This window comes from Microtus pennsylvanicus, chromosome 13 (assembly GCF_037038515.1).
Source record: "Microtus pennsylvanicus isolate mMicPen1 chromosome 13, mMicPen1.hap1, whole genome shotgun sequence".
NCBI classification, from domain to species: domain Eukaryota; kingdom Metazoa; phylum Chordata; class Mammalia; order Rodentia; family Cricetidae; genus Microtus; species Microtus pennsylvanicus.
Genome location: NC_134591.1, coordinates 71,353,041 through 71,375,943, shown reverse-complemented (window position 1 = coordinate 71,375,943; position 22,903 = coordinate 71,353,041). Strand labels below are relative to the sequence as shown.

The following is a 22,903-nucleotide window of genomic DNA, read 5'->3' as shown; positions in this document are numbered from 1 at the left end:
CTTCACCATGTCTGCAGGGCCTCAGAAGGCCCACCATGCCTGCAGGGCCTCAGAAGGACCCCCCTTCGTGTTCCACCATGCCTGAAGGCCCTCAAAAGAAGCCCCCAGTGGTCCACCATGCCTGCAGGGCCTCGGAAGGCCCCCCTCAGTGTTCCACCATGCCTCCAGGGCCTCAGAAGCCCTCCCACTGGTCCACCATACCGGTAGGGCCTCAGAAGCCCCCCCCCCCCCCCCAGTGCTCCACTATGCCTGCAGGGCCTCAGAAGGCCCCCAGCGTTTGCAGAATTGAAAGTCCAGTCCCTCCCTGCTCAGAAGCCAAGGCTCTGGTGGCTGGCACAGGCTTACTCACAGGCTGGCTGCTGCCTCCCAGCTCCATATCACAGGGCTTTGCAAGAGGGAGGAGGAACGTGGCAGGGGAGTTCTGTGTGGGGTTCTCTTTGTGGTCAGCGCACATGTCTTCCGTCTCCTTCTCTAGGGCGTGGCTTAGGTAGTGAGTTTGGCCTCCGAGGCCAGAGGCTACCATTCTTTTTTATTAATTAATTTGCTTTATTTAATTATTTATTGTGCGTGTGTATGTGTGTCTATGGACATGCCACAGTGCACGTGGAGGTCAAAGGGCAACTCCCAGGAATCGGTTCTTTCCTACCATGTTGAACCCAGGAATCAAATTCAGTTTGTCAAGCTTTGGCTGCAAGCTCCTTCACCTGCTGAGCCATCTTGCAGGCCCTGTGGCTCTTACAAATGCCTAAACTGTTAGTGGAGTGCTGGGATTCAAAGACCAGGGAGACCTAGCAAAGGCTATCAGCCTGGCAGCCTCTGTGGATAACGGAGGGGCGGGGCAGGACGGGGCGGGGCACCTGCAGCACCTGTGTGGGACTCTTCCTCTGCATAGGGAGGGAGGGAGGGAGGGAGGAAGGAAGGAGCAAGGGCAGGGACAAGACAAGGGAACTCCTGAGGAAAGCAGTGACCAGGGTCTGCTGGGCCCTCACCTGTGGCTTCTCTGCTCTGTGGCAGGTGACAGATGGTGGCACCATCAAGCAGAAGATCTTCACCTTTGACGCCATGTTCTCCACCAACTACTCACACATGGAGAACTACCGCAAGCGGGAGGATCTCGTGTACCAGTCCACTGTGAGGTGAGGCCACCCGAGCTGGCAAGCTGGCAGCAAGCATGTGAGCCGGAAGAGGGAGGGGCGGGCCTGGGGGCGTACGGAGCCAGCCCTGGACAGCATCCCCTGGATGCTCTTAGGCAAAGGCTTTTAACCTGTGGGTCATGACCCCCCACAGGGGTTGCATACCAGACATCCTGCGTATCAGATATTTACGTTAGGATTCCTAACAGTGGCAAAATTACAGGTAGGAAGTAGCAGTGGAATTAATTTTACAGTTGGGGGTCACCACAACATGAGGAACTGTATGAAAGGGTCCCAGCATTAGGAAGGTTAAGAACCGCTGCTCTTAGGGGATGCAACCCCCTCCTTGATCTGGGGCCTCTCTGCAAAAGTGGAGCCACACCCCGGAGGGAAGAGGCAGGAAGAGGCGGGACCTTAGCTCCTCTTCTAATCATGCAGGGTAGGTTTCATAGGTCCTTTCTGCGGGTGAGGACTCTAAGGTCCAGAGAGGGCGAGATCTGTACTGAAAGTCACCCAGCTCCCAAGGCAGAGCCAGGAAACACATGCAACCCATACCATTGTCCCCCAAGATCCCTAAGGTCACAAAGACCCCAGGTGGGGACACCTAGACTCTTAGGTCAGGAGCAGCAGGACAAGGAAACAGGAGCCCTCCCTGGTTTTCTGAAAAGCTGCAGAATCAAGATAATTCAGCCTCATACAGGGGCCCAACCTACTCTACATATGTGGGTGCCCACAGCCCTACACATTCCGCAAAGGCCCCCATTGTCTTTTATTCCCCTGACCCGTTATGCATGTTAGTCTCTTCTGATGGGGGCCTCTCCTGTCTTTGGTCACCTGGTAAACCCCTCTTCAGTCTTCAGAACCCCACTCAGGCTGTTCCATCTCAACAGCAAATTAGCAGACTAGACCGCTCTGGGCTGGATAGCGAGGCTCCCTCAGTCCCCACCCTGCTCCAGGAAGGGGATCTTATGACCTGTGTAAAGTAACTTCACAGTAGTGCTGGGTATGAACACACAACCACACACACCTGCACACAGGCACACGCGCACGGGCATGCACACACACACATGCACACGCACATGGGCATGTACACATAGGCGCATATATGTGCACACACACACACACACACACACACCTGCACACTCTTTCCTACTGTGTGGTAAACGCTTGGCCTGGTGCTCTCAGAAGGCAGAACCCAGGCTGGGACACTTGGGTTTGTGGGGCAGCAGGAGCACCCCAGCGAGGTTGTGATGCCACACAATCTTCTGAGTCCTGACTGGACAAGGCTCCACCCCTCAACTGGGACTCTCACCTACCCTTCCCTCTGCTCTTAGCACTAGGTCTCTGCCAAGGTCTGGTTGCACATCTGTGCATGACAGCATTTGCAAAACGAATGGGCCCAGAAAGCTCTGGAGATGCTCCTATGTGGTTGGGGGCCTTGGCTTGCATGAGAGTAAAATTACAGAATGGGACAGGAGTGTTTTGTTTTTGTTTTGTTTTGTTTGCTAAAGGCGCTACTGGCTCTGCACATGGGATCTGGCTGGGACCTCCTACCTGCTGAGTGAGGTTCAGGAGGTGGCTGTGAGCCTCTGTCAGCCTCTGTCCCAATCCACCGCCCCCCCCCAGGAGCTGGTCCCTCCCCCTCTCAGGCATTGAACTACGACCCCAGTCCCAGCTGTTCTTTCTTGGAGCACCTGCAGACAACCCTGGGCTTCCGGGAGGCAGGCAGGTACCTCTCTGTATTTTCCCTTCTGAAAAGCAGCTCATGGCAAGGATAAATCAGTTAGCATCAAGATGAGAGCAGAGATAAAAAGCATTTTAAGAAAGGAAAATAAGTACTGCCCTGGGAGTCACAGAGAGTCCCTCGGCAGGGGACTTCCTGGCTTATAGCCAGGTTTCCCTAAACACAGTCATGGGAGGAGTGGGTAACCCAGCACCCAGCAATGGCGGACCCACTGCTCCCAGTCACGGGTGTCCCCACCCCACACACACCATGATCCCTTAGCCAGAAGGAAACACAACTCCCCCATGCACCTCTTGCAGCCATGCCCCTGCCCCTGTACACCGGCATTCAGGAAGTCAGCAGGTGCATAAAGACCTGGGTTCAAATCCCAGCACAGCTACTGCTTACCTAGTGCCCTTAAACCAGCTCCTCCCCCCATCCCCTTGGAAAACAGGCTGACCAAATTAATCTTCCTGAATTGTGGAATTTGGTAGAAATTGATGCCCAATGAGCCCAAGTCAGATGCTGGCTGCAGGTGATCCAGGGTCAGTTTCCTGGTCTCTAAACATGGTTGAGTGGAGCATGTTCACCCCTGAGTCTCGAGCAACCCTTTGTCCCCACCACAAGGCAAGCCCCACCTTGTGCCAGACCCCCCTAAAGTCTCTGTGTGTGCACTTGCTCTTCTGCACCTCACACTCCTCAACAACAGCCTCTGGGACTTGGAAAGGTAGCAGCTCTCTACACCCCCTCTCTGCATTTTACTTTATAGCAGGGGTCAAAGTTCAGTAAGGTCAAGGGTCTCCCACTGGAAGGACTTGGTCACACCTCAAGCCATCTCTTCCTACACCTAGACCATGGTGCCGTCTTTGTTTTACAGTTGATAACACAAGACCCAGAGAGGGTACAAGACCTGCCCAAAGTCACACAGCAGCAGCAATTTGATCCAATCTTAGGACTTAGGGCCCAGACGCCTTTCTTTCCTCATGTTCATGCGGGGGTTTCTGCAGCCTTCTTTCTGAGGCGAGACACCAGGGGCTCCTGAGCAGAGGGTACCCCAGGGAGTAAAGCCACCATGCTTAGAAGATACCAGGAGACAGTGAAAGAAGAGACGGCGCTGGGAGCATCTCCTGACGCCCAGCCAGTGGAGAAAGAGCTGCCGCGGGTGCCAGGCAGGCAGCAAGGCCCCGTTAGGGCTGGTGGCGGGGCTCCGGGCTCCGCATTTACATATAAATGAAGATATTTACAAATTAATGCATCTCGGCCCAGAGTCCCAGCTCTGCAGCTGTCTGAGCTGCTTCCTCTTCAGCTGGGAAAGAGGGGTGAGAATGAGGCTGGGAATATTACCAGGAACCGGCAGAGAACAATTTCCTGGGGAGCCTCAAGGAGCCCCAGGGACTCCCCGTGCTTGTCTGCAGCTGGTGGGCAGAGAGAAGGGTGCCTGCCTCCTGTGGGTGCAGGTGTGCCTCCCTGCAGTGTCACCTTGGGCCACGTTACTGTCCCTCAGAGGTCCTGGTCCATTCAGTGTGTGATGGACTGGGGAAGTGGGGAAGAGGCTGGTGGGCAGCGGAGGAGGTCACTCCTCAGACCAGAGTAGGGGGTGGGCTGGGCAGGGAGGAGAGTACCCCGCAGTATAGGGCAAGAGTACTAGAGTATTAATACTAGGTGCTAGAGGACCACCTACCATGTAAAGCATTGGGCCACAGAAAGTAGTGTGTGTGTGAGTGTGTAAGTTCACTTGTAAGTTCACTTGCACGCACGTGTGTGCAGGGTGACACTTCCTCACTCTCTCTACCTTATACACGGAAGCAGGGTCTCTCACCTAAGCTGAAAGCTCATTTAGTTTCACTAGTCCAGCTAATAATCTAGCCCTGAGAATGCCCTATGTCTGCCTCTAGGGTTGCTGGGCTCCAGGCAGGCAGGCTACTGTAACCGCAAGTGCTGGGGACCTGGACTGCAGTCCTCACACTGATGTAATAATTGCTTTATCCCCGGAGCCATCTCACCAGCCCCCGGAAGAAGTACTTTAGGATGTTGAGGGAGAGTCCCTCATGTGCAGTTTCCTGATATATAATACACACTACGGCAAGGAGGACAGGCCAGGTTTGGCCAGGGCACAGTTTGGCAAGGTTTAGTTTAAGCTATCCAAGCAATTTCCAGTGTGCAGCCTCTGCTATGAAAATTGGGCCCATGTAAATAAGGGGTCATGCAAATAAGGAATATGCAAATAAGGGTCATGCAAATAAGGGCATTCCTGATCAGAGAGGGTGGGTCTCAGGGAATGGGGGGGGGGCTTCATGACACAGATGACATCCGAGCAGAGAACTTGAGTATAGACAGTCATGCGTCAGTGGGTGGGGCAGGAAGCTGGGTCATTTCATATTTGCCGGCCCAGCAAACACGAAGACCTTGAGGTGAGAAGGGCTGCCTGAGATGGAGCATGGCCAGGGCATAAGAAACAACAAAATAAGTAGCAATTTACCCTCAGCATCCTGGAAGTCACTGAGGGCTGCGGCCCACTGTGACCCATACTTGAAAATTCACACTGGCTACTGAGCAGAGGGAAGAAAGGCAAAGTGATCCACGGAGGAGGCGGGGCCTGATCTCTGAGTCCCACAAATACATGAGGACACGTGTCCTCTCACCCACGTGGCTGAGAACAGCTGTTTGTTTGAGCACAGCCTGGGGCTCCATGGAGAACTGATCACACAGCCTTTCCCTCCCAGGTTATGATCACAGGGAGCAAGGTGGGGTGCGGGTGGACACTGTCAGGTAGACACTAAAGGAAGTGACTGTCCCTGATGGCTCTGAAGGGTTTCGGGTCACCAAGGCGGCAGAGCCACGGTAAACGAAAGAGGTTGGGGCTTCAAACCTGCCCCTTCCTCCCTGATATTTATCGAGGGGTACTGTGTAATGGGGGGGGGGGTGCCAGAGCTGAGGAGCCGCTCAGACACAGGCCGAGATGACTCAGCTGGTCGAGCAGAGGAGATGGTGGTGATTGTGGCATTGAAAGTGAATCCAGAATCAAAAGGGGCTTCGAGACAAAAAAGAACTGGGAACAGGGTTTCTAAGTGGAAGGGACAGCGTGTTCAGAGGAGGTGGGGCACCCGGAGAAGGACAAGGCCACTCCAAGTAGGCAGACAATGGTTTTTACAGAGAAGCCCTCTGGAGTCTGCTATAATGAAAACACACTTCTGGGTTTTAAATAGACACATTAACAGCTCAGTCCAAAGAGCCGGGCATCCGTGGCCCTTCGAGACCTTACACGTCTTCCCCTGAGGGTGGCTTGCTTGAATGCTTGTCTTGCCGTGAGTATAAAAAAAATGCGGTCCCAGCCTCGATGATTTGGAAGCCTGAATTCTTGGCCCCTTGGTCCTCTGGTTGCCATCATATGCAATGCATCTGTTTCCCCCCAAAATGTATGTAATGGGAACTCCTTGCCCATTGGGTAGTCACTCGGTCACTTACTACCACCTTGACTCTCAAGCACACATTGAGTGCCTACTGTGTGTAGAGCTTGCTGGGCATAGACAATAGGGTAAAATCAAACTCCGCCTCTCTGGAGATGGCCACTCCGGATTCTGCACACCCAGTTACAGGCCCATTGTGAAACTGTGCCTCTCTCCCAGCTCAGATCCTCGAGAAAAATGGGTGAGAATTATGTGGTGAGAACAACTTTGGGTCCCTTCCAGTATGTCCGTCTTGACAGTTGATGTCTGTTTTAATCATAAAAGGAAACCCCCAGCCTTCAACTGTAGTGGGAGTCCTGTCTGTCCCTATGGCAAAGTCAAGGTTTTTTTGTTTTTTAGAAGGAGTTGCAGTTCCCGTTCTGACCACTAGGGGAGCTCTCAGAGACTTGCCTTTGTGCATCTCCTGAGCCAAAGCTAGGCCACCACCAAGAGGCAGGATCAGAACCACCTGCTCAGTGATCTTCTTGGAAGTTGCCTAAAAATGTGAATTCCCCAAAACTACCAGGGCAGACTTTGATTCCAGCCCGGAGTTAGACTAGAAAACCAGGAAGCCGGGTGTTAAACCGATGCTAGCACACCATCCGCCTGCTCCTGTGTTGAGCCTAGTGGCAAGAGATCCATGGACAGGCGCTGTAGAGATGGCTCAGTGGCTTAGGACACTGCCTACTCTTCCAGAGGACCAGGGTTTGCTTTCCAGCACCTCTATTAGGTGGTTCACAACCACCTGTAACTTCAGCTCGAGGAGATCTGATGTCCTAGACTCCATGGGTATCTTCACTCAGGTGCACACACACACACATGCACATACACTCACATGCAAACACACACACAGAGAGAGAGAGAGAGAGAGAGAGAGAGAGAGAGAGAGAGAGAGAGAGAGAGAGAGAGAGAGAGCTGCTAAATGCTCTGATCGAGGAATGCAAACCAAACCCAAGGCAAATGCTGGGAGAGAGATGCGGTTTTCCCAGTGTCCCTGCTGCCGCAGCTGATCCATCCAATTCCACAGATCTGCGAGAGAAATCCTTCCTTCCACCTAAGAGCCCTTGGCTGTGTTGCCAAGGTCCCCATGGAGCTGTCCTCGCCTGGGCCCCTTCCTCCTCTGTCCCTGCTGTTCCTGCCCAGGGTGTTGACCTGTCCCCTCCCCAGTTTGTCCCTCCTCAGAAAGCACCCCCCCCCCTTTCACCCAGAAGCACTCCAGGCCCAGCTCAGATATCCATTTGGTTCAGTTGCTTCCCTGCCCCTCACCAGCAGGTGGGATCCATCCTTCCTTCAAGGCAAGAAGCCCGCTGTCTTTCCTTCAGCTTCCCAAGCCAATTGTTATCATTTCCTGGCCCCTTTGCTGACCTGGGTCATGAGGGGCCCTGTAGGGCAGCCCCTGTCTCCTCCATGGTTCAGGCGGCTCCTTGGCACCTCCTCCTTCCCTCCCTCTCTCCACCCATCCCCCAAAGTGGATATTTGCCATTCCTTCCCTGACATTGGCCTTCGTTGATTTTTCCAAATATTTTTCTTTCTTTCTCTTCTACCCGGGGCCCTGGGACTACCTGGGGTATGTCTGTTATATGTAGGGCACACACATTCTCACTCACATGTGCATGCACGTACACTTGTATGCACACATGTATGCATACACATGTGTGCACACTTGCATGTACAACCCTTTCGTCTCTGGGTTGGAGTAAGTGTCTCCATGGTCCCAGCATCTTGCTGGCAATACAGCCCCTGCCTCTGTTTCCATGGTTGGCAGGAGGGCCAGGACATGCCTTCTCTGTATCTTGGGAGAATAGAGGCATTTTGAGGCAGGAAAATGGAGTGTATTTGCTGAGGCCACAGCTTCCATTAAGCAGCCTCGCCCACCCACCTGCCCCAGGGAGACCACTGGGTTTACAGAACACCCCTACCTTCCTGCATTTCCCCAATTCATCCATAGAGCCAGGGGGCAGAACACACTACAAAGCTGTCTGCTGCCCTCTGGTGAAGAGCTGGGGTATTACAAGTAGGGGCTCACATGTTGCCCACCCCTGTCTCCAAAGACAGGCCTGATTTCTAAGAGTGGGCAGGCACCCTCTGCCTACTGCGGTCTCTAGGACCTCAGTGCTCGGCTAGCAGTTTGGTGAAGGGTTGTTAGGCTAATGAGCTGGTAGCTACCGCTCGTCAGCAATCAGCCTGTCTTTGGCTTGCACCATCTGATTAAATCCAACATTCACTGCGTGACACAGCCCTCAGGCCTCCTTCACGTGGCTCCAGCTCTGCTAAGGAGAGAGTGGCTTGGCTCCCAGCAGCCTGTCCCAAGCCCCAAGCTTATGGGTGGAGACTAACGGGCAATCCCATCTCTCCTCTGGGGAGCGTTACATCTCTAACTGGTGGTCTCCTAGAGACAGCGGTCCCTTGGAGTTGTCAGGAACCATGAGCCAACATTAGACAGGGCTCTGAGTGAGTGGTGGGAACCTGGCCTTGATTCCTGCCATGTGCCATCTGCCTTATAACTAGTTAAGAAAAGTTTCCTTGCTAACTGCGGGCACTGAGAGGAGGTGAAGTCAGGGCCCAGTCTCCTGGAGTGGAAATTCCCAGCTTTGTACTGTTAACAACAGAGAGCGAGAGATGACTGGACTCTGTTGTCTGAGGTGCAGTCTCTCTGTGACCCCATGGTCCCCATGGTATGGTGATGCAATCAACACCCCTTTCTGCAAGCGGGGGTCAGAGGCTGGAGAAGGGACAGCCAGAGGGTGGGGACTCAGTGTCCCTGCTGAGTGATGAGCCTGGGGAGGCTGGGAGGCCAGGTGTTGTGGAGTAATATGGACTCTTTCATTGAAATGCAGCTTCTGAACCAGGCCCAAGTTTCTGGAATCTGACCGCTGCCCAGAGAAGGCAGCACTGCTGATCTGAAGCCCAAGCAGCCTCTTCTGAGAGGCTGAGACAGGAGAACTGTTGAGAGTTCTAGGCCGATTTAAGTTAGAATGAAACTCTGTCTCAAAAAACAAACAAACAAAACTCTCTGAGTTCCAGTACATCAAACAAGCCAGTGGGATAGGAACCCAGGTGTCAGGATCACATTAGACCAGGCTGAATCTAACCAGCATGCAGAATGAGGACACCTGTCTAGAACATTCTGGGCCACGCAGGAGAGATCTTGAACTGCGCTCTGAGGGTGGGGAGGAGCCCCTGAAGCAGTTCATTACAGCTTGACACCCCTGAAAGGTAAAGGGTCCCCAGGGGAGTGATGGAAACAGAAGAGGAAATGGACCTGGGAGAACACACAGAACCCTGACTGGAGCTGAGGGACGTGAGGAGAGGGTCAGGTGACTCCTGGGGCATGGCCCAAGCCCTGGGATTGGGGAACTGGTGAGGACTGGGCTTGGTGCTGGGTTTACAAGCGCTGCTTGGATACGGTGTGCCACACTGGTGGACCGCACTGGAGAGACCAAAGAGGTCATGGAAAACACAGGTGGGGGAGAAGCTGCTAGAGTCATTAGTACAGATGCCACTTAGAGCCACCATCCCCTCCCAGATGCTCAGGCCTGCCAGCAGCCTTCAGTATCACCCAGGTCAGCCCTCACATTCTCCAGACGGGAAGCCATGGCTCAGAGAGCACAACTTCTCTACGATCCCAAGCAAGTCGGCAACAGAGTCAAGACTCAAACTCCAGTCTCTTCCAGGCCAGTGTCACCATGGCCTAGCCTGTGGAACAGAATTGCTGACATAGTAAATAATTTATCTACCTGCAGTCAGAAAACCTCACACACACACATACGCACACAGTCTTTTTACTTCTAAGTAAAACACCAATAACAGGCTGCCAGCTTTACTACTAATTAAATAACCATTTTATTGCTGGTATTATAAAATTGAAGGCTGAAACTGTCCAGGAAAGGCCTAATTTAGTAAACAGCTCAGAACAAAGTCTTTGTCACGCAGGTGTTGCAGCAAATGAGAAGGGACTCTAGGTGGTTCAGACCCTGCCTCTTAATATGTTATTGAGGCCTAATAACATTTCTCAGTTCTGAGAGAAGCTCTGTTGCCATGGAAAGCAATTGTATTTGTAGTGATGAGTTTTGAGGAGGCTGATGGAGTGGGGGGGGGCTGGCACAGACGAACAGGTGGACAGATAGGAAGATGGACTGGTGGGTGGGTAGATGGAGGGTGGGGTGGATGGATATATGTATAGATGTATGTATGGATTGATAATTGTGTGTATATATATGAATGTATGGATTGATGATTGTGTGTATATATGAATGTATGGATTGATGATTGTGTGCATATATAGATGTATGGATTGATGAGTGTGTGTATATATGGATGTATGTATGGATAGATGATTTTGTGTGTGTATGGATGTGTGTATGGATAGATGATTGTATATATGGATGTATGTATGGATAGATGATTTTGCATATATATGGATATATGTAAACATAGATGATTTTGTGTATATATGGATGGATGTATGGATAGATGATTTTATGTGTATATGGATGTGTGTATGGATAGATGGTTGTATATATGGATGGATGTATGGATAGATGGATGGTTGAGTGGATGGGTACATAGTTGAGTGAATGGATGTATGCATGCATAGATGCTTGGGTAATTGGATGGATGACTGGCAACATGGATAGACGGACAAGTAGATCTTTAGATAAAAGGATGGATGGGTAGATGATAGATGGAGGATGGATGGGTAGATGGACAGATGGAAGGATGGATAATGGGTATTTAATGGTTGGAAACTGGGCAGATATCCACATATGGATGGATGGACAGATGGACATACCTGGACACAAGAATGGGTCATGGATAGATGAGTTGAAAAAAAAGCTCATATCAGACTTCCACTGACAGAAACAAGGCTCTGAGGCTGGTGAGCCACTGGGCCCTTTGTACAAAGTGGGTGTCACCACCTCAATTTGTAAACACCACCTCACAGGCTGAAAAACATGGCAACCCTTCAGATTGCAGAAGGAAAGAAAAGACCAGAGATGACGTTGAGTGACCGCTTCAGGTCAGACAGCCCAGAGATGATGGAACTGGGCCAGGAGCGAGGCTTTCTAGTGCCCACAAGGGCTGTGAGTTTCTTTCTGGTTCTTTCTGGTTTTCTCCAGGCGGGCATCATGGGCCCTCACTGTGCAGCATCTTTCCATGTCCACAGCAGCCAGAGGGGCTTCCTACAGGGGCATCATGCCAAGCACCTGCAGCTGTGGCCCTGTAAGGGCCCCACACTCTCTGGGCGCAGAGCTCAGCTCTTACCAGCTCTGCCTACCTAACCTCCTGGCTGGGTTCCTCCAGATCCCTTGTGTAAACTTCAGTCACCTGGCTGTCTTGTCAGGTTTGTAGCCACCCCGGGACATTTGCTCCGGCTTTCTGTCACTATGCACTCTCTTATCCCCATCTCAGATCAGATGCCGCCTTGGCAGGGATGGCCCCATGAGCTCCTGGGTCACCCACAAGCAGTTCAGCTGTTTCTTGGTCCCATTGACCCCCTAGGGGGATCGCCAGTCTCCTCTGAGTTTGCCGCTCTCTGATTTACCAGAGAATATTTTCTTTTGACCCTGCCAATGCACATACCTTGTGGGCCATGACCTGTTCACTCTGGTTCCTTTCTGCCAGACTCCCAGTGTGACCGCGGGTAGCACTTCCACACCCAGAGACTGAGAGCTACTTCATACACGGATAAGAGAGCCTGGCAGAGGACCTGGCTAGCAGACCCCTATGAAACACAGAATCAAGGGACCTGGGCCGGAGACAGAGCAGACTCAGCCAGCCACACAGCTCATCTGAGCCTCAGTTTCCGCTCACCCCTCACACAAATGGAAGGGCACTTTTGCTTCCCTGCACAGCTGAGGAAAGTGGACAGCAGATAAGATCCTCCATAGCTCGCAGCTGCACACAGCCATTGCTGGAGCCAGAGGCTGATCCGTGGAAGGCCAATGCCCATGACTTTCCTGTGACCTGTGCAGATGTTGGGGGTGTTGTCGGGAAGTGAGCACGCTTACTTCCAGTCTTTTCTTCCTTTCTACACAGGGCACGCTTTTGCTTTTCTTCCCTACCATGCGATTGTGTGTTCTGTGGGGAACACAGGCCCAAGTTCAGCCCTTGATCCTCTCCCCAGCCCCACTTAAGACTTTTGAGTGCTCTAACTTAACATCTCTGCCTCTCTTTGCTTCCTGCTTGGGAGCCATCTACGCCCTGCGTCCTCAGGCTGAAAGAGTGGAGCTGTAGTGACGCGTCGAGACGTGTGATACCGTGTTCACACCTTTATCAATCTACCCTCATAACGTAATAACAAATCAGCCCCTGCTATGACCTCTGTCATGGGTCAAAAATGAAGCTCAGAGAGGTTGTGGGATTTGCCTGAGATGGGCCGGTGAGGTCCAGCTTTGCCAGGAGCAGTCTGTGGTGAGGCTGAGCAGGAAAATGGGAGGTGGAGCGTCTTCCCTGAGAAAAAGAGGCAAGGTCTGGGTGTCACACTACTGTGGGGGACTGGATGAGTTCTCTTCTTGCAAACGCTCTCCCTGGCCTTGGGCAAGCAAGCCTGGGAGGATGACGACTGCAGTTGCTTTTTTATAGTGCGTTTTGTGCCTTACCTCGTGTTCCGTGTTCTGTGTAGGACAATCAGATGCCATAAAATGTAATAGGAATTGTGGGAGAAGCCACTGAATGGCAGATGCATGCGCCTGCAGAGTGAGCCACCCCCAGCGCTGGCGCTTGCCCATGATCTTGACTGAGGATCCTCTCATGGCCCCGCCACACACACACACACACACACACACACTGTGGTTTCTGTCTAGGTCAGCCTTGTGTCCACCTGGCCTGTAGAACTCAGCGCTGAAGAAGTAGGGAGGGGGAAGGAGCATGAAGAGGAGACTCCTCTGACTTTGTGTGTGGAGGGGTGTCCTGGACCCTCCTCGTGCCCCACCCTAAGTGCAGCACCCATACACCTGCTCCCACCCCCGACTGGCCAGGGACTCTCCAAGTATGCAGCTGGGTGGCAGGTGAGCCTCCTCTGGGTTCTGCCCCTCCTACTCAGATGCTCTATTCCAGCTCTGGAAACACAGATAACTGTGCTTCCTCCATTATAGGGACCTGTGTCGGGTTACGACCTAGGTGTCCCCACCCACCCTCTCCTCAGAGAACCCAGACAAGAACCAGACAGCTCCTTCTCCCTGACCAGACACGGGTGTGATGTGAAGGCAGGGTGTGTGCCTATGGCCCAGCAGTCCCTGCATGGTCTATATTCAGGAAACCTGCAGGGTAGGCCCAGGGTTTGATCAGGCCTCAAGCTGAGGTAAACTCTGGCAGGTCTCACCAGTGCAATGGCAAACTGGAGGTATCTGGACGGTGACTGGTAGCCTCGCCCAGGGACAAGCCACAGCTAAAGGCTGTGCTTCAGTACCCCATAGGGCAAAGAAAACCCTTCACCTTGTGCCCACTCCTACCCACCCTGCCCCAGCAGAGCCATTACGGAGGAAAGAGGACGTCCCTGAGGAATTCCATCTTGTCCCTTAAAGGGCTTTACAGCACAAGTCTGGGCTGAGCCCCCTTGCCTCTACAGTCTCACTGTCCCAAGAGGTAAAGGCCACGCATGAAAGCAGCACCCACTGCCCCGGGGCAGGCTGCATGAGAAAGGTACCACTGTTAGCCCATTTTGTAGATGAGCAACCTGAAGGGCCCAAGAGGTTAAATATCATGTTCTGGGTGAGACAAGAGGCAGAGCCAGGATTTGAACCCGGGTAACCAGAGTCCAGAATGGTGCCCTTTCTCACTGTATCATACTGTCCCCCATTCAAGAGTTCAGTCCAGGGAAAGCCACACCTGCCTCCTCAGGGCTGCGAAGCCTCAGGCAGATAGTTCAACCTTTTGGACCCTGTATCACTTTCAGAGACAGATTTTTCAGCAAAATTCTTCCCTGTGCTGGGTGTCCATTCCCTTTGTCCCAATAGGTGCTAATGGCCCCTCATTTTGTCTCTACACAGGCAGGAGGGTCGGGTGCAGAGTAGTGACTGTGGGGGTGCCCTGGGAGGTTCAGAGCCCATGAGAACTAAAGGGAGCCTGGCAAACAAGCCAGCAAGAAGAGTCTCCTTCCTTATCATGGCTTCTCTATGGTACCACCAGCTGCTGTTTAGGACAAGTCGCCACTAAATGCCTCCAGTTCTGCCCACAGCTGCAAACAGCTCAGGCCCAGATGCACAGGCCACCTCTGGCCTCCCAGTCCCACCTCTAGAGGCCAGTGGAGCCATGCACCTGCATCCCTTGGAGGCCACTTCTCTGTGTGGCTCCCATCTCTTCATCTTCCTATTACCTTACAATGTGAATTGTACGCAATAAGATGTGCTGCAGAAAGAATCTAGCTTGAGGCATCACCCACACAGGGTTTCTGCCTTAACCACTCTCCAACTGCTATGCCAAAACACCATGACCAAGGCACTGTATAAGAGAGAGTGTTTAATTGGGTTTGTGGTTCCAAAGGGATAAAGTCCATGATGGCGGAGCAAAGGCGTGGTGGAAACAACAGCTGAGCGCTTACATCTTGATCACAAGTAGGAAGCAGGCTGCACACTGGGAATGAATGGCATATTTTGAAACCCAAAAGCCCAGCCCCAGTGACATACCTTCTCCAGCCAGATCACACCTTCTAATCCTTCCCAAACAGTTCCACCAACTGGAGACCCAGGATGCAAACATATGAGCCTATGGAGGCCATGCTCATCCAAACCACTGGTTTCCTCCCCTCTAGATGAGCAAACTCCTCTGACCGTGGCATCTCTTTAGCCTCTATATTTTGTCTTTGTGGTACACAATTTCTAGGTTCGGCCTCTTTTGCTCAGTATAATGTCTGGCAGCTTTGTCTCTGTTTGTATGGAATAGGGGTTCATTTTTCATTGCTGTGTAATATCCCACTGAATAGATTTGTTGAAGTGTGTCTTATCCATGCCTTCACAGAGGGTCATTGGAATTGTGACTTCCATTTTTGAGCAACAGCAAGCAAAACCGCTTGGATCATAGCATTTGTCTTCCCTGAGCATGTCCCTGGGAGAGGAAGTCAAGCAAACTTTCCAGCCAGACAAGTGATCAGGTTCTTCAGAAGCTGCCTGTGGTTTATGTTACAGAGTGGCTGTCGCAAAATGCCACAAACTTCGTGGCATTGCAACAACAGTTTATTTCCTCAGTCCTGGGGTGGAAATATGATCTACAGTTGTCACAGGGCTGTGATTCCCCATGCGCTCCAGGGGAAAGCCTGCCTTGCTTCCCAGCCCGTAGCTGCCTCCCTCCAATCTGTCTCCGTCAATGCGGCCATCTCCTCTGTGGAACTCTGTCTCTATCCACTTTTCTCCTAAGGAGGACACTCTGATCCAGGGCCCCCTCATCACTGCACCTGCAGAGACCCCATTTCCGATGAAGTCACACTTACAAGCATGGCCATCAGAAATTCAACGTATCTCTGGGGCTCAACCCACAATGTGGCCTCATGGTCTGCCAGAGTGTGCGTTCATTGTTTGTCCATCCCCCTGCTAGCCCACGTGAGAGCTGAGATGGTCACCATCCTCCACGTACCTCTCTTCTGGCTATATGGTGGCTCACTGCTGAAGGCAGCTGATGGGTTTCCATCCCAGCTTTGCCTCTCAAAACCTTTATCCTTTAAAGCCAGAGTTACCCACCTCTGACTGCAGCGGCCCCCGGGAGTCTGCCCTGGCAGAATGTGGCAGCCTTCCCTGTGCCCTCTGCTCACTGGCCACTCCAGAGCATCTCAGATCCCGGTACCATGTGGCTGTTAACGCTCAATGAGAGCCATAGCCAGCTTGACCTTCAGACCCCCTGAGTAAGCACTGACCCAGATATCCAAATAGCTCCTTCCTTATTTCTCCACGGCCTTGGTCCAATGTCCCCTCTCTGCAGAAAACCTTCCCTGGCCTCCTTGTCTTAAAGCAGCATCCTGGGCTGGGGCGATGGCTTAGTTGGTAAATTGCTTGTGGTACACACTTAAGGACCTGAATTTGATCCCAGAACCCACATAAAAAGCTGAACACGGCAGTGCACGTCCATTATCCCTGTACTGGGAAGGCAGAAGAGGCAGGCAGATCCCTGAGGCTTTCTAGCCATCCCATTCAACCTAAGCAGAGAACTCTAAGTTCAGAGAGAGACCCTGTCTCAAAGACTAAGATGAGAACACCCAACATCGACCTCAGGCTCAAACATACACGGGGTGTGTGTGTGTGCCTGTGTGTGTGTGTATGTATGTGTGCCTCTGTATGTGTATGCCTGTGTATGAATGTGTGTATGTCTGTGTGTGCTTGTATGTATATGCCACCTGTGTGTGTGTGCCTGTATGTGTATGTGCATGTGTGTGCCTGTGCCTGTGTGTATGCCTGTGTATGTGTGTGTATATGTGTGTGCCTGCGTGTGTGCCTGTATGTGTGCCTGTGTGTGTATGTATATACTTCTGTGTATGTGTCTGTGTGTGTATATGTGTGTTCCTGTGTGTGTGTGTGTACGCCTGTGTATATATGCCTGTGTGTGTGTGCCTTGCCTGTGTGTATGCCTGTGTTGTGTGCCTGTGTGTGTATGTGTATACTTCTGTGTGTATGCCTGTGTGTATGTGCGTGTGTGTGCCTGTGGGTGTGTGTGCCTGTGCCTGTGTGTTTGCCTGTGTATGTGTGTGTCTGTGAGTGTGTGCCTGTGTGTGTATGTATATACCTCTGCGTGTATGCTTCTCTGTGTGTGCCTCTGTAGCCAGGGAGTGTGCATGCATGCGTATGTGTGTGTGTAAAATCATCTCTGCACTGCCCCTGGTTTCCCCATAACCCTTTACTCACTGATCTGGTGCGGCAGGAGCTTCCTCAATGGCTCGTTCTCTGGAAACGGATTGTTTCATTCTCCTCTCTCTGATCCACCCTTATCTTCCGGAAGGTTGCCTGGGGCTGTCCATGCCGTGTTTGCAGTGAGCAGGGTGAAGCTAATATGAGGCAGCAGCCGCTGGGGGCCCTGGAGGGCTGTCTGAAGGAGGCTGATGGATGACAAGCTGATGAGGCTGGAGCTGGGCACTCAGTAGGTGTCCACTGTGCCAGACTCTGGCCACGCCTGCCATCCCATACTGATGCGCGCTTGGAATGAAGCATCTTTGAGGTTGGACTTGTGGTTCAGTTAGTAGGATGCTCACCTGGCATGCATGAAATTCTGCACTCCACACCTAGCACTATATAAACTGACCATAGTGGTGCATGCCTGTAATCCGGCATGTGGGAAGTGGACATTAGAGGCTTTGGGGTTCAAGGTCATCCTTGGCTATATATCAAATTTGAGGTCAGCCTGAGCTATGTGAAACTCTCTCAGGAAGAAAAGAAAAATGAGTAGAGTAGACTTAGTACCACATGACTGAGAAATCAAACATCTGCCGTGTCCGTTCCTAGGGTGGAGCCTATGACCTGTGACTCCCAATTTGTTGCCTCTTGGCTCTCCCTGAACCCACTGAACTCTGCTCCCCTGCCTCTCCATAGCAAGGACCTCTGTGATCCCATCAGTCACCTGGGCAATCCAGCTGGATCATATCTGCAAAGCCTTCTTGCAATAGGAGGTGACATATTTAGACACGCGCATCTCTAAAAGGGACACTATTTATTCCATCCCCACATAGCTGTGGGCATCATCCTAGCACCAGCTCTCAGTTCCACATTTGCCTCCTCCGTGGAAGGTGACCTCACTGGGTCTGGGGGTGTTCCCCTCTTCCCTTTGCAACCCTAGTTCCTCTGATGGAGTCTGGTGTGGCACAGAAGCCCCATGGTGTCTCAGGGGCAGGAGCTCAATAACCCACGTATGTGTTCCACCTAGCCAACCTGGGTCCATTTGCCATGCATCTGTGGGGTTGAGTCTTCCCTGAAGATGTTGTAGGGGGCCAGTGTGAGACTTCGCTTGGTGGAGAAAAGTGAGGCTGGAGAGGGGTAAGAGGGGAGTGGAGGAGAGGACAAATAAGAGAGACGGGGCTCACAATGACAGGATTTATCCCAATACCCTTCACACAGCTCCCTCCCAGTACCTATGGGACAGCTGTGTAATTAAACGGATACGTAATGAATGTTTATCACAATAGATAACATGGCACTCTTTTGGGAGCCCCAGGCTCTGAGCCCCAAATCTGCCGCTAACTCCTATAGAGCCCTGAGCAAGTCACTATCTCTCAGGATCTCAGTTTCCCCATCTCCGAAGTGGAAATGGCAGTGGCGGTACCTATTTGCAGAGGGCTTACAGGCAGAAATGAGACAGGCTGTCCCCAGGGCTGGCCCAAGGCGCATGAAGAAATAAGCTAATTTAGGACTGACTTCCAGGTGAGCGGTGTATGAGCCTCAAGCCTTCGGGGGAATAGTGACCCGAGCTGGCCATGGGCCAGGCATGGTGCTGGGCTCAGGGAGACAGCTGTAGACAAACCCAGATATCCAGGGCTCCCATTCACCACATGGGTAGAGATTACCCTATCTTCCATTTCATAGAGGGAAAAACCAAGGTCCTGAGAACCTGCCTAGAGACACACGCCAAAAAGGCAAGGAGCCGGCGTGAATAGCAAACCCTCACTCTCAGCCGCGATTCTCTGAGCTGGTAACTCAGAGCCCTGGAACTCTGCCCTGAATCTTACTGAAAAACTTGGATGAGGTTCCTAAGCAGGGGTCTCTTCCCCCCGCCCCCGTAATGACCATCTAGGGATGATGTGAAAATTTGGCTTTGATCAAATTAGGCCCATGTTGTGGCGTAACTTTCCCCATTCACCACAAAGCTAATAAACTAATAAATTAGACAAATGAAAATATCACTGGCCAGGACCACACGCTAAAGTATCACCGTAATTGCTTTCACGGCCAGGGCCAATTTCTCAAATTTCGCCTTGGCCAACTTTCCCCAGCTCACCATGCCTCTAATAAGGCATAACTCACTCTATAAACATTCGGTTGACTTATTTTAACTACAGTAGAACTGAAAGGCACCTCAGGAGCCCATTCTCATGCATTTGCTTCCTTGGGAGGGAAGCCCATCCATGCTAAAGCAAAGAAGCTCTGTAGTGTGGGACTTGGTCCCTAGCCCAGAGCAGCTGTCCCTGCCTGGCCAGGTTGCTCTGTCTGAGAATTCTATAGGCCATCCGCGCAGATAAACAGGACACAAATTTTGGGTGGAACTTTGTGGGACCTGTGCTCTGATGTCTATGGACATTCATTTAGGGTTCTGATGTAGGTTCCATCTATGATGAGCCCTGCTTTGGAAGAGAGAAGAGTAGATCAGAGGGATCAAGCAACTTTCATAGGGCCATGTAGAGTATGGCACAGCCTGGGTAGGCTGTAGGCTCTGCAGTTGGCATGCCTTGCCTCTTGCATGTCTATGTAGATGACTGATAGGTACATCTTGGCAAACAACTGGGGACCCTGGCTGCTAGGAGATCCAGTCTTCCAGTCTTTGAGATTAGAGGAGGTGTTCATAGCCTTGAGAGGAGGACATAGGGCTGGACAAGCAGGCTATGTCTGTGCTCAGGGGCGGGTGTATGACAGAGATGACTGTTAGATCCCAGGAGTCCACAGTGGTCGTCTTTACTTGGCTGGAGGAGGTGAGGGAGGGAAAAGGGCTGAGTGCACTAGCCTGAGGTCATAGTTGGTGTGAGTGACTGGGATGAGGCTGGATAAAGAGGAAAACAGCTTCTGGGTGGAACACACGGCAGAGGTGTAGGCCGAGGAGGGTGTCCAGGGATCGCTGGCTGCAGTGAAGTTGGGTGAGCATGGTGGGGGATCCCAGTCAAGGACAGCATTTACCCTTTTCTCCCACCTTCTACCAGGCTGTCATCGGTGACCCTGTGGAGACCTTGGGATCTCTGTCCCCAGGGCCTTTCCTTTCTAAGCTTTGCCTGACTGTCCTGCTAGGTAGAGCTTCCTCTGGCCAAACCTTCCATGCCCATCACACTGTTGATCTGATGTGTGCTTAGGTGGCTCCCTCCATCCCTGCCTGCAGCACTAGAAAGCAAACTCTATTGGCACTGGGAGCATGACTTTCCTGTCACCATTGTCCCCGTCATTACCCTGGGCTCCGTAGAGTGACATACATAAACCAAATGGGGGGGACTATTACACGAAGGGAAGAAGCTGGATGGATGGACAGACAAAAAGATGGGTGCATAGTTGGGTAGATAGGTAGGTAGATAGATGTAGAGATAGTAGCTTGTTGGCTGGCTGGCTGACTGGATGGTGACTGTAAGGACAATAAGTGAATGGACAGAAGGGTAGATGGTGGATGGATGGATGGATGGACGGACGGACGGATGGATGTATGATAGATGTTGTATGGACAGATGAGTAGATACAAGTAGATGGAGGGTGGATGGGTGGTGAGTGAGTCTTTGGACAGAAGGGTAGATGCTAAGTAGATGATGAATGGATGGGTGGTTGGTTGATGCATGGTTGATGAACAGATAGCTAGAGGAAGATGGGAGGATGGATAAGATAGATAGATGGATAGATGAGTGGTAGACAGCAAATATATGGTAAGCGGATTGATGAATAGTAGATGATGAGTGGGTAGGCAGAAGGACAATTAGAAGGATTAGTGTATGGATTAATGAAGAGATGGGTAGTAGAGGGATAGTTGGATAGATGAATGGATAGTGGATGGTAAGTGAATGAATGGTGGGTAGTGAATGGATGAATATTGGACAGATAGATGGTATTTGATGAATGGATGGATGGATGGATGGATGGATGGATGGATGGAGAGATGGATGGATGGATGGATGGATGGATGGATGGATGGATGGATGGATAATAGTGTATGCATAGTGGTTAGTAGACAGATGGTGGATAGCAGATGGATGGATGGATGATGATTAGTGGATGGATGGGTAGATAGATGAACATCGTGGATGATAGATGGATGTATGGTAGACAGTAAATAGGTGGACAGATGGTGGTTAGTGGGTGGATAGATGGTAGATAGTAGGTGGATGGATGGTAGATAGTGGACAGACAGATGAACGGTGGTTAGTGGCTGGGTGGATGATGGTTAGTGGCTGGATGGGTCTTGGATGGTGGATGGACGGATGGACGGATGGATAGATGGTGGATGGAGAAGTGGATGGCTACACTGGAGATATGCCAAGAACCCGAGCAGAAACCTCGTTCCATGACTGGCATAGCAAAGTTATTCCCTGTTCGTGAGATTTGAAGCAGAGTGCAGACATGCTCTAACTCTGGGTTCCGGCTCCTCTCCTGCCCCCTTTCTGGAAGGCAGAGCCTTTGATGGGAAACCAGGACCCAAAGCCAACCCCAAACCTGAGGCGTGACAGAGGCCAATTGGGGTTGTCAGCCATGCCAGTCACTGGGTCTGGGTTCTGCCAGGCAAGATGCCAGCCAGCAGGGCCAGGCTCTGGGGATCTTGGCCCTGTCAAAGCAGAGCTATCCCCTGGCCTCTCCTTCCTGGCATGGGCCTGGCCAGTGCCATGACCAAAGCGCATGAGCTACAGAGATAAAGACTGGGGAAGGAATGTCTCCTTTTGACAGGGCAATCTCCCTAAGCTTGCCAGAAGCTGCAGCTGCTCTGCCCTTGCTCAGAACCTCGGAGGGTGACTTTCGTGTCTCGGCCTTTTCAATCTCCCAGCACCAGTGGGGGGCAGCTGTCCTCATCACATATGAGCCCCCATACCTCGCCCTACAGTCAGGTGCCTGATGTCAACACTGCCCCTGCTTCTTATCCACAACCCCTCTCAGGGTTGCCGGGAAGAGTCCAATTTCATTTGCCTCACGTTGGCGGGGGGAGGCATCATTCTTAGGGTGTTCTATAGAATGTGCAACTTGTACCTCAGTTTCCCCAACTACTGACTCTCCCTGAGCTCCCTCTCAACCTACTCAGAGAGTGTGGCACCATATCATGTACTGATGCCAGCGCTAGGTGTGGGGCAAATGCCAAGTGGTTCCACCCCCTGTTTAGGACTGATTGACATCTCTTCCCACCACTCCCTGGGGTCTCCCTTGCATCTAGTACCTGTTCTTCAGGGTCAGGGTGAGGGCTGGTCCCACAAATCAAGCCCTCAGAACCCATACAGTCTTGAGTAATCTGGGGCCAGTATTATTCACCATCTCCTCCAGGATCTTCACTTGGGCGACTCTAGGGTCTATGACAAGGAAAAGAAACTTCTAGTCTTTCTCACACCACCCTCTCACTCCTGCACAGCTGGCAGCAGAACGTTACAAATTAGGTTGAATTAACTGCGCATGGTCGCAGCGCCTCCTAGGGGTGGGGGCTCAGCAATGGTATGGCACCCCCCTAGTGGTGGGGCCTCAACTTTCACCCAGTCTGTTCAATTCCAAGGATCACTAGCTTCACCCGCCTGAAGCTGGTAGTGATAGTGTTAAATAGATTCTACACCTAGCAGGACAGTGGGCTGCACCACACCCAGGTGCTGGCATTTTTGTAGGGCCAGCCAGGCTGTAAATGGCAGAGTCGCTACAATGAGAGGTGACAGCTCCCAGGCTTACCTCTCTTCCCGGTTCTTAGCTTCCCAACACTGCCACAGAGCCCTTCTCCCATCCTGGCTCTCAGCAGACAACAGATGGCAGGGGCTTTGG

General features: G+C 51.9%; 1 protein-coding gene across 1 annotated transcript in view; it reads left to right on the top strand.

Moving 5' to 3' along the window:
- Nucleotides 1-22,903, top strand: part of Igsf21 (immunoglobin superfamily member 21) — a 219,534-nt gene that overhangs the window by 140,917 nt on the left and 55,714 nt on the right. Inside the window, exon 3 of the mRNA XM_075946054.1 lies at nucleotides 1,015-1,136. Within this exon, the coding sequence (XP_075802169.1) occupies nucleotides 1,015-1,136 (122 nt within the window). The remainder of the gene's footprint in view (nucleotides 1-1,014; nucleotides 1,137-22,903) is intronic.